The sequence below is a fragment of the Bemisia tabaci genome, chromosome 6, assembly GCF_918797505.1.
Source record: "Bemisia tabaci chromosome 6, PGI_BMITA_v3".
Classification (NCBI taxonomy): Eukaryota; Metazoa; Arthropoda; class Insecta; order Hemiptera; family Aleyrodidae; genus Bemisia; species Bemisia tabaci.
In genome coordinates, this window is record NC_092798.1 from 18,405,694 (window position 1) to 18,418,260 (window position 12,567).

Genomic DNA, 12,567 nt, shown 5'->3' on the forward strand with positions numbered 1-12,567 from the left:
ATCTCAAGTCCTCGTCATTATTGCTCCCTGCGCTGCGCCGTTCTAAGCCAAATTGCGTGTTTGATTTCTCTCTTAACTCGACTAATTAATGGTGCTGTCCACCTTCTCTGTGAATGGGTCCATTTTCTAACTCGTATGGAATATTTGTTTATATGCCATAATAAAACGGATCCATCGGCAAATATTTCACAGTAAGAAAATTTTCAATATAATTTAATGTAATAAATGAAAAGCCAATATTTTTTTATATTAAATATTTTGTTTGTTTCTCTTGTTTCAGATGCGCTGAGCAAATCCCAGTTCCCGGTTTTCACGCTCTTCGCACAAAAAATTTGCTTAAAAAACAAACATAGTTGTAGGCGACCTTGGATTTTCGAAATAGTCAAGGGCCAAGAGCTCGTCGTCAACCCAAAGGATAGGCGGCACGTTCTCTCGAGGAAGGAATGCATGGAATTATGTCTACATGAAAAGCGTTTCGTTTGTCGGTGAGTACTTTCTTTTTATTTCCTTCGGTAACAGCTACTTACACGTGAATGGACGTATTTTTGCCAAACAGAACTATGTCCATCAAGACATGAGCTCTGAGACCCATAAGAATATATGCATAACAAGGCTCACATCATAATGCACATAGTTTCGTTTGGCAGAAATACGTCCAAATAACACAGATAAAGGTTTGAATTTCCACAGGTACTCAACAGATACTTTTAGCTGTAAAGCTGATGTAGGACAAGGGTGCACTATCATTTGGACGTATTTCTGCCAAACGGAACTATGTGCATTAAGACATGAGCCCTGAGACCCATAAGAATATATGCATAATAGGGCTCACGTCATAATGCACATACTTCCGCTTGGCAGAAATATGATTGGAAAATGGAATTTTATATCTCGATTCGGCAACAGGGGAAATTGGTAAATACAGATAATTAAGACCGATCTGAAAACGCCGTCACTCATGCGATCTAATTTTTATGCGAAATTATGAAATTAGCGATTACACGCAAAGAAATTCGCGGAGCAGCCCCGAAAGTAAATGCAGTGAAATCTAGAATGCACGTGGCCGGACACTAATTGCTGCTTTTGCGCGAGAGCAAATAATTATGATTTTATGGCATCGTATATATTCATGAAGTCTGTCAAAAATAAATTATGCAAATCCCACTTTCCTCAATTTCACTTTTTCCGCATCGCACGTACATGAGATTGAGTGCACACTGCACCACAAATTCAAGGGGGAATTTTTTTTTATATATAATTACGCGACTGTAATGTTCAAAAATAAGGCGATTGATTGAATTTCAACCCTGAAAGATTAAGGGAAAATGCAGCAATCTCATAGCTTGACTATCGCAAAGGGATGCATTTCTGGAAATGCAATCGTAATTTGAGTCGAATGCACTTACCTCTCATTTAAGACTTTGGTCAGAACCATACCAGACACTTATAAGCCCCCAATACACTTAAAAAACCGATCGTTTGCGCTAAACTCTCGATGTTCTATAAAGATAAAGTCATTTGGATTGTCAAAATAAATGTTTGATCCGCGTGACCAAATCTCCAACTTATAGCTCGGTTTATTCCAAAAGTTCGACCTCATGAACCAAACCGTATTGTTCGATCGATAAGGATCCCCGAACGTTTGCCTAAAGATGGTCGAACTTTTTTCCGTATGGTATTTCCTTAATAACAATCCTTAGATCCTGATAATTGGACGTATTTCTGCCAAACGGAACTATGTGCATTAAGACATGAGCCTTGAGACTCATAAGAATATAAGCATGACAGGGCTCACGTCATAATGCACATAGTTCCGTTTGACAGAAATACGTCCAATTGAGCCCACTACCTCGACAGAACCTTGGGACTTGCAAATTTTGACCATTTGCTTAAGTTTTATAACTCTCTGAAATGCTAATATTCTGTTATTATTACTTACAATTAGTCATCTACCAAGCCGATTTTAATGGTTTGCTGGTTTTTGTCATGTAATAATCTACCACTGATCTAGATAATACCACAGTACTCAAATTTTCAAATTTAAGACCCAGGATTTTTTCCGGCCCCCTATAGGCACGGGGGAGTGGCATGGCGTGCTTTCCAATATATCGATTGATCTGCCGTTTAAACTTATGGAAAAGGATCGATAAACAGGGTGCTCGTAGCAGAACTTTAATAATCGATTCTTTACCATAGCTTCAAATGGGAAATAGTGATAATTGATCATTCACGCCTCGCCTTTGGCACTAAGCGCTCATCAGGGGTTAGACCACTTAGGAACCAGGAACCCTAATTGAATCATAAACTCCAATTGAGGATCCAACCGGATCTTGAATCCGAATTTCCTCGTCTGATTCTCATGCAAAGTTACCAGACTGTGCGATTAAATATAGATATTTTACGTGTTTTTTAACGGGGGATAGTGCTGATTTTTCAGCACTATCTGGCAATTGTGCTTCATGATACTACCCTCATTTAATTTCAGCAAACCGTGTTTCGTTAAATGTGAGCTCCAAGGAGAAATACTGGAGCGCTACAAGCACGCGGAAAACGGTACAATATTTGGAGCATCACGTCAGTAATATTTATGGGAGTTTAAGAATCTTCCTTAAGAGACACTTTTTGATAATATCAATAATTTTTGGTTTAGAGAGACTGTGGGCCGCGGAACACCACTCCTCCTAATGTATAGATCGAGGGCCCTGATGGGGCAAAGGCCTACGGGTGGTGCAAAATTGAAAATTGGATCCAGAAGTTGTTGATAATTACCTGGTAGCGAACACACGAGCGCAGGCTACTAATTTGCTTCGATCCGCCGCCGCTAGGCAGCGCTGCCAAACTGCATAAAGCATGTTCACAATATTCTCAGATCCGAAAAACGGTGTTCCTCACAGCAGATGCATTTGCCATGGGCGTTGAAAGGGGTTAGCACGATTTCTTACAAGCACATTTGGACAAAGTCACCAAATTCCCAGTGAGACGAAAATATTTTGAAATTTCTTTTCTGATTGGACCGAATTCATCAGAAAGGATCCGACCCACGTCAAGTTTAAACTGAGAAAAAGAGGTTTGAAGTGTCATTCCTGCATGAGGCTCAAAGTAGAAAATAAACTTTAACCCCTATTTTCCCAAACTAATTTCTTTTTTCCGACTCTTAGTTTTTGGCAGGAGAAAATAAACGGTTAGTGGAACTCAAAAACATTTTTAACTCATAATTCCGTGATTTTTCGTGACATTTCCTCGCATTATTTATTTTTAGAGAAAGAAGTGAAGAATATCAATGGCCTCAAATATTGCAGGACGGCCATATGAGAAATCAGCAAAAAAAAATTAAGCCATACTGAATGGTACTGTTGATTCGTTTCCTTGTGGAAAAATAAAGTATACGTAGGAATTGTGAAACGTTTCAATCGAAATACGTTGTTTTGGGATTTGGCCACCGTGTCAATGCATGTCGTGCTTAACACGTTGACGTACACTTTTAGTGCCCTGTGACCTGCCCTTTCATATTGAAAATTTGAAGCGTTCCATACATTTCTCATCAGTCATTGATCAATTAGAATACCGATGGTTCTCTAAACAAATCTTGCACTATTCATTTGAAGGCTGTCAAAGCGGAGTCACTAAAATATTCCGTTCTGAGCCCGAGCTCCTCAGCTGCGATTTCACGCTCAAAATAGAAGCTCAAAATGAAGCAATTCATTGAAGTCTGCTTGGGATATTTGGTTAGGTTTTGATAAATCATTCAGTTTTCAGGTCCCATTTTGAACTTGGCATTACAGTTTTTGATAGAGTAGAAGTTTAAACGGCGGATTGACATAGGCGGTGTATACATGTTGCACTCTCCTTTGGAACGCTAACTAACACGCTTGGATACTTGAACGCAGCTTTAGAAAAGTAAACCATTTCATGAAGTGACAACTCCATATCCCTCCAGTTCAGTTGGTCGCACAGCCATGGTGAGGGACTTTCCTTGTCCGACACCTTTAATGAGTCAGGAAACACAGGAAAGCTGGGAGACTTTAAACGCAGCGTTAGAAAAGTAAACCATTTCATAACGTGACAACTCCCTATTCTGCCGTGCTAAGGAAGAACGCCGTATGAACATTCGAGTGTTGCCTAATTTCCCTTGATATAACGTGTATTTTTCTAACGCTTCTCTCTAATGAAAATTTTGGATTGAAAATCATCAGGCACTGACTATAGTTTATTCAAAGTTTAACAAATTGGAAGTGTAGAGCTAGATCATGTACACGACATGGAATGAATCATCGTATCCAACATTAGCCGATTCCACTTAAAGAACTAAAGTAATCATTGTCTCTTTACTCTGCATTCTCATTCATGCTAACTATACATTGGAATTTGGTGACAGTAGCAGGAATTTTTCCTATACGTTAAGAACCGCCTTTATTATCAAAGCGTTTATGACTTTCATCATGGATGCGGTAGGGTTCTGGTTCGTAAACGAGTTTGACTGCGCATATGCAAAACCGCGATTGCGCGAAATCTTTTTCATCGGTCATCATTAAGCGCTGTATTGATCCCCGAAAGTACACCTTGCATCATGCACGGGCAATCAATACTGCGGGTGTGTATCTGTTTCTGACCGATACGTAGACTCGGGCGTTTAAATCGCAAACCTCAGCTGCATGAAAGAGCTCCACTCTGTTCTCATTGCGAAATCCCGCCGAAATAAACGTCCTCAAATAAGTCCGATTATCTGGACGAGGAGGCGAATCTGATTTCGTATGGCTACCATTCTTTCGGACTTACGCAATGTTTCCGGAATATCGGGGGATAAAATTTGATTTACCTCCGCGGAGAAGACGCCACGCGACTAATGAGAAGATAAATGACCGTAAATGTCAGGTGCTGTCAGATCCCTCGCAAAGCGGGAGACTGGCATAAGTCATAATATGTGGTGAAATAGGTGAACGGTGATCTCGTAGGAAGATGCGGGGCTTAAAAGCGGCAATAAACTCGACCAGAATCGGTGAAAAAAGTCCGCTCGGACATCGCGTCGCTCCTCTAACCTAAACGCGTATCTCGATTTCCGCATGAACCCTAGAAAGCATGGGTTTATACGTAAAATAGGGCTCACCTAAAAATTGAGATATGCTTTCACGTTAGATGGGCGACGATCCGGTGCAAAGGTCCGGCTTTGGCCGAATGTCGTGACCTTGCGGCACGCCGCCATCGCAGATCCGATAAGAATGCTGCCGTAAAACGCCGTATGCTGCCGTGATAAGGAAAAACGCCGTATGAACATCTGCATTTGCCAAATTTCCCTTGATAAAACATGCATTTTTGACAAAATTTATGCATATTTTTCCTTGAAATTGTCAGATATTTTAAATTGCGTACAAAATTGTCTAAAAGTTTTGGAGAATAATTTTCACAATTTATCCAGGAAATTCGTTTTTTATCGGTGGAAACTTGGCAACGTTCGAAGGCTCATACGGCGTTCTTTCCTTAGCACGGCAGTATGGATATTCGAATTTTGCCAAGTTACCCCGCCAAAAATATTTAATTCAAACACTGGAAAAAAAAAAAAAAACACATCGGATCTAGAGTCCAGACTCTTAAAAACATCGACAAGAAAAATACTCCTAATTCAATCAGATCTAAGCTTCAATCAAGAACCAATCCTCTTAATTTGAGCAGAATTCCTTTTGATTTAAGCTTAAATCTGATTGAATCAAGAGTCCTTTTTCTTGTCAATGTTTTCAAGAATCTGGACTCTAGATCCAATGTGTCTTTTTTCCCAGCGAAGGAAAGTTACTGATATTTCTCATTGAAATTTTCAGATACCATGGATTAAACTGCGAATAAAATTATCTTAAAAGTAGGAGTATTCATTTATAGTGATTTCTCTGATTTCATCACAGGAGATTTGGCAACGTCTGAAGGCTGAAACGGCGTTCTTCCTAAGCACGATAGGATAGAGGCTCGCTGAGTCGCGCCAGGTGGCCAAGTCCGTAAATTAAGGCTCTCGCCTTTGACGGCCCAGCTTTGAGCTTTGAGCTTTGAGCTCTGAGGTCCAAATGCCAGGAGTCACTCACTCATTGGCGTCATTGCATTGTCCGTGACGTGGTCGACGTGGACGTATTTATTTGACAGGTTCGAGCGGCGCTCGACGACCATCTCGCGGGAGACTTCTCCAGCCCTCGACGTCTACCGATCGATTTATCCTGTCTTACATGCAGATTGACCACAATGACCGTTGTAGATATGGAATGGAACCTTGCCATCAATAAGTTCTCTGGCATATCCAGGAAAGAGGGCGATCGTTCCTTAGAAAGCTTTTGTGTTCGAAGTATTTTTTTGAAATTATAGAGTACCTACACGGAGAAAAAAACTTCGTGCGTGGGACCTGCGGGCTGATTATTGAAATCGATAGACAAAGCTATAGACAAAGAAGACATAGGGAGTATGGAGCGATCCTATTGGTTGAAATGTGTGGTTCTCATACACTAAGGGAGAAAACGATGGACTATAACTATCGGGTCTCTTGTGGGTTTCCGTTAGTTAGTCTATTACCTACCTCCTTTGTCCATTGTAACCACCAGCTTCCACCAATAGGTTCCCTCTGTATCCTTTTTGTCATATTTGTCTATAGCTTTGTCTATCAATTTCAATAATCGGCCCGCTGAAGTTTAGGTCATATGGATCTCTGAAGTTTTCGGATTGAGCATCTGAACACTTTAGGTCTAGCTGTCGAGGTTCGGATCACACATCTGAAACTTCAGTTCTTGCATCTGCAGTACTTCAGATGTGAGAACCGAAGTTTTTCGGATGTGAGAACCAAAGTTTTTCGGATGTGAAAACCGAAGTACTTCAGATGTAAGATCCAAACCTCAGGAGCTGGACCTTAAGTGTTCGGATGCTCAACCCGAAAACTTCAGAGATCCATATGACCTAAACTTTGGGTCCCAAGCACGAATTTTTTTTCTCCGTGTGTATGGTGAGAGTCCGCATACCTTCATGAAAGTCGTCACTCAAAGTACGCCTTTATTTCCTGAAAAAGATATGAACCAGAATATCTTTCCGAAATTTTCGGTAAATATTTTTGAACGAGTGAAGAAAATTCATAGGAAATTTTAAGGAAAACAGTTGGTACTTTAGTATTTTTTCAAAAAAAGGAACACAAGCGGCGACTGGCTGGCAACGCCGCGATTGAAGTCAGGCATTTTCTTAAATTTAGGCATTGGATCATTCTTTTGTTCATTGGAGCTATCCGCTTCCACCAATAGGATCTCTCCATACCGTCTCCTTCCGGCCAAAGTATCACAAACGCCATGCGACGTTTAAACATTTTCGCCGCCATTTGATTTTTTTTACAGAGAAGTCGTTCAACGAAGTTGTCCCAAAATTTCACTGAATTTTCTTCGTGCTACCGATAAAATTCATTGAAATTTTCAAACTGATCTAACCAACAATTTCTCTGTACAAAAATGAATTGGCACCGAAAATTTTTAAACGTCGCATGGCGCTTCCGATACTTTGGCCGGAAGAAAATGATATCTTTTTTGTTTTCTTTGTCCATAGCTTTGTCTATCAATTTCAATTATCAGTCCGTAGTGGGGTAGAGAGGTGTCCGCAACGCTTCCTTTACGGCTCACCGGGCAAGTGTGCCGTTGATGCGGGAAGCGCAAGTGGCAGCCGATCAAAGTCGTAAGTGTGAAATAAAGTCGGTGCAACGGCAGGTATATCTCCGCGGAATTGATGAGGAACCGGTTTGTCAATGGTGGAAGAGGCGAGGAAGCGGTGAGGAAGAGGTGAGGAAAGGTGGACTCGCTTACCGAGCCGAGCGCAGCATCATTCAACGTAATGAATGAGTTTGTGAGTAAGTGTTTACTCATGAGCGTAAAACAAAACGAGTTTATTATGTTTTTATTCAATTCATCCCGAATACCCGACACCTCGCTCGCCGCATAAGCGCCGACCATTCACTCGTTTCACACTTGCTCACTCTTTTAAATCCCGCCCAGACGCTCATCGCTCAGCCGATGCTCATTGCTCACCCGTGCTCATTGCTCAGCCCTCGGCCGTTGGCGTTGGCGGAAGTGATGGCCGAACGATCGTGGCGTCGCGTTGCGTTTGTGCAAAACTATTCGGTTGATGGAGGATTAATGGCAGAATCTTGGGATTGGGGTCGATCGAAGTGGCTGCGCCAGACGAGTTGCAACTTTCTTCTCGGGTAAAGGATGGAGTAGGTGTAAAATGGAAGGGATGAGGGCCAAAGGGGATTAGCTCCATCGCAATGTTGCATAAATTCATTCGAAAATATACTCATTTAATTTAAGTAGATTGCAGATTTTCGGTTGAAATTGTTTGTGAAATTTCTTTCTCATTTAATGGAAATTTTCTAGAAATCTAGATGGGAAACCTGAAATCATCTCTGGATACTTTTTTTCCCCCTAGAAGAAACGCATTTCAACTCCGCGAAGATCATTTGTGGCATATGAGCATTTTTGAATACTATATGACAAAAGTGACAGCTTTCTAATTTAAGGCCGATTATATGAGGTTCCAGAATCGGAGAGAAAATACTTTTAATGTTGACCATCTGCCAAGAGCATGCACTTTTTCTGTTTTGAAAACATTTAAGAGAGTGCTAGGCTTTATGTAATGTAATTCACGTTATTTTAATTCACTTCCGAAAATGCTATATTTCCAATGAGTTTATTGTTAAAAATAGTTTCAAAGTAAGTTCATTATTCACTTTTCAACGAGTGAGCAAAATTCGTCCTCAAAATGATATAATGCAGCCATGTGTGCTCTGGATAATTAAATAGTTATAGCTCAAAATTCTAATCCATATAGGTGGACCTTATCCATACACTTCGTAAGGGGGATCCGGGGGGTCCGAGGACCTCCCACATACATTTGTTAAATTTTAAAGTATCTTCTATGAAGTTTGAGTCAATTTCGTCATGAATACCTACCGAATGTAAGCGTCTTTCCTTTCTCTTCTCTTCGTTCCTTCTTTTTTATTCCTCCTTTTTTTCGGACGAATGGGGGAAGGCATACGACCCCTACGCCTCCCCCCTTTGAACCCGATGTGGTTAGCATGGCCAACTAGACTGGATGGGGAGCTCTCATGTCATAAAATGGTTTACTTTTCTAACGCTGCGTTTAAGTCTCCAAGCTTTCCTGCGTGTTTCCCGACTCAGTAAAGGGGTTGGACAAAGTAAGTTAATCGCCATGGCTATCATGGCCAACTGGACTGGACTGGAATAATGCCATGCTATGGAAAAAAGTCGTATGAGCCTTCAGACGTTGCCAAATTTTCTTCTACCAAAACCGACTTTACTGAGAAAATTGTGAACAATTGCTTTCAAAATTTTCACAAAATTTTGTACGCAAAATTTGGCAACTCTCGAATGTTCATACGGCGTTCATCCTTAGCACGGTAGAATAGGGAGTTGTCACGTCATGAAATGGTTTACTTTTCTAACGCTGCGTTTGAGTCTTCCAGCTTTCCTGTGTTTCTTGACTCATAAAAGGTAGTTGGACAAGGAAAGTCCCTCGCCATGGCTATCACGACCAACTAAGCTGGAGGGATATGGAGTTATCAATTTATGAAATGGTTTACTTTTCTAACGCTGCGTTCAAGTATCCAAGCTTTTTTGTGCGTTTTCTGGCTCATTGATGCAATTTTTTCTATAAAATTATTACCGAGAAAACATTTAAATAATGCTGTCGCTATTTCTCAAGAGTAGACGTATCTTAATTTATACACAGTTTATCACTTCTTTTTTTACTTCTTTTCTTGGAGAAGGCCAATCATTATTTAAGCAGAGGATTTCATGGGAAATATCTTTTACTTTCAAAAACATGTTATGAAAAATGCGAACAGAAATGAATCGATATATTCTCTTAAGATCATTAAATACACTGGCGACAAAGTTTCTTGGATCCAAAGTCCAGACTCTTACAAAGTTTGACAAGTAAAAATACTCTTGACTCATTCGGATTTTCGCTTGAATTGAGAGCCAAGTTTCTTAATTTAACCGGATTTCCTTTTGATTCAAGCAAAAATCCGGTTGCATCAAGAGTATTTTATCTTGTCAAATTTTTTAAGAGTCTAGACTCTGGACCCAAGAGACTTTTTTCCAGTGTATGAGCAAAAATACTGAAACGACCAAATCGAGGTACATGCTTTCCTGGGTTCACCATCAACATTAACTCGTCAAAATACACTGAAAAAAAATTCTCGGCGTTTTTACCAAGGTCCGTTGGTACCTTTACCATCTCACTTTTTTTACCAATTATTGGTAATTCGCCAAGACGGACTGGTAAACTTACCTAAAAACCGGTATTTTTACTGTTTTTTCAGGTAAGTCTACCACTTTTATTGGTGATCAATTCGCGGTAACTTTGCCATTTTATCTCGGTATTTCTACCACAGTCGATAAAAAATATTGACGTTTTTACCAAGGTCCAGTAAAATTACTGAGAAAGTTCAATAATTTTACCGAGATTCCTCGGTAAAATTACCAATTCCATAAATGGTAATTTTACCAAGAAAAAACTGGGCTCAAATAGAACCCTGAATTCTTGGTAATTTTACCCTTTCCTTAGTAAATACACCGAGATTTTTTTTCAGTGTACAACATTCTCATTATTATTCATTTATTTTCGATCAATGAAAGCTGCCCGCGGGGCAGGCAGAGGAGCCGAGAAGAATGAAGACGAAGCGACGGCACTTACCTCACGATCGGAGGAATAAAGGAATGGATCTAGATCTAGGGTTCGATTCGATCCCCGACCTTTCCTCCTTGCGTGTCATCCACGCACGAGCAATTATTCCAATAAATACGGTTAAACGCAAAGAGCACGCCTTCAACTCCCGCGAATTCCGACCGCGGCTCATCCTCCCCCTCCCCCTCCCCCCTCGTCTGCGGCTCCCGGAAGAGCAGAGGGATTTAAGTTGTGAATCGCACAGGGCAGAGCCCGGGCGAGACCCACGAGTTCGTGCACGATTGAAACATTTATAGGCCATTTTGAGATTTCTCTTAATGCAGCCATTTTTTCCCCATATTGTGTATTTGTGTAGCTCACTTGCTCTAAATATACATCGAATTCCATTGCATCATATTTTGCATGCTTTTAGTTCCCTTCATGACATACTACCCGAGCTTTTTAAGATTTTAAAGCCAGCCACCCATATCAGGGCGGCAGCGATTAGGGGCTGTCCATAGGGGGTCAGGTTAGGTTAGGTTAGGTTAGGTTAAGTTAGGTTAGGTTAGGTTAGGTTAGGTTGGGTTAGGTTAGGTTAGGTTAGGTTAGGTTAAGTCAGCCTACGTCAGCCACCCATGTTGAGGCGGGTTAGGGGCTGTTCGTAAAATACGTAAAACTAAATTTCAGGTTTTTAGACCTCCCTCTATTCCTTTTGTGGTGTAGGTTCCTATCCTATAACACGTGAAAACAAAATAGCTTAAAGTTCTCTTTAACCCTTCTCTCACCCCTTCAAGCGTTAAGTGTTTTAAGTGAACGACCCGCCTGGCTCCGGGTCAATAGGATCAGGGTTCGAATCCCAATTTTAAAACAAATTTTGGTAGAATTAACGAGAGGCTTGACAGAGTCCTTTCAGCCTGTTCTCTAAGAATTTGAAATTAGGGAGTGGATTTCAGACTTTTTTGATGTGCTCAACGAGATTTTTTTGCAATTTTACATGTAGATAAATATTTCACTTCGCTGAATCTCTTACGTGCAACAGGCCCATTAAGATTCATGTCGACCCTTGAAAGAAGCGTTTGCATTACGAAGAACTATAAGTGCAGTGTCTTTAGGATACTTCGTCTTCAGGTGAGAGTAGACTGAAGCGGCAACGTTGGGAATGAGCACTTTCTTAAGAGTGCGGCAGCGGTAGAGCAGTCGTGATTCAATCAGTATCAGTGTTGCGCTTTGAGCAGGATCGTCGGGTCTTGCGAGCCGCGCCGGGCAGGGCGGCCAGGGGTCCGGCCAAGCCCTCACATTTGCCCGGGCGCCACGCCACGCAGCGCATCACCTCAATGCAAATCTTCGCCGACCCCTCCCCCCGCTTCAAGTTAAAACATCGCAATTGCTGAAAGGAGATCGCACGGAGGAAGAACTCAGCCAGAGGTACCCTGACGAGGTCAAAAAAAAGAGGAAACAGGCTGAAAGCTTTAAAGCGTGGATATCGGCGAAGTGCTCAGCGGGCTCTTAAAGTGATAATGCAAATATTTACATCATAAGTGGAGCGTCTCTCCTTAAAAATGCATTTTTATGCGCCCCGGTTTTGGCTAAGCTTCTGAACAGATCGGCATTCACTTGATAAAAGCATATCGATGGCCTACAATTAGGTCGAGGAATGCGTATCTTCTCTTGCGACGTTGCAAATCTCCACTCAAGATTTTTTGTTTATTTTTTTAAAATAAAGATTGTTCAACGGTTTCCTTGAGATTCTTTTCACTCATTTAAAATATTCACGTGAAATTTTAAGGAGCAGGTGTTTTGGTCGCTTTTCTTTGAATAGAATGTTTGATAATCTTTCTTCAATGCATTGAAAGGAAGTAGGAACTGGGCAAAGAAGGA

General features: G+C 41.0%; 2 protein-coding genes across 2 annotated transcripts in view; one reads left to right on the forward strand and one right to left on the reverse strand.

Annotated features, from left to right (window-relative positions):
- The window catches only part of LOC109042688 (transmembrane protein 208), a 231,810-nt gene that overhangs the window by 194,528 nt on the left and 24,715 nt on the right, over positions 1–12,567 (reverse strand). The gene's annotated exons all lie outside the window — the stretch shown is intronic.
- Positions 1–12,567, forward strand: part of LOC109040499 (uncharacterized) — a 128,344-nt gene that overhangs the window by 59,335 nt on the left and 56,442 nt on the right. The window contains exon 2 of the mRNA XM_019056474.2: positions 281–485. Within this exon, the coding sequence (XP_018912019.2) occupies positions 281–485 (205 nt within the window). The remainder of the gene's footprint in view (positions 1–280; positions 486–12,567) is intronic.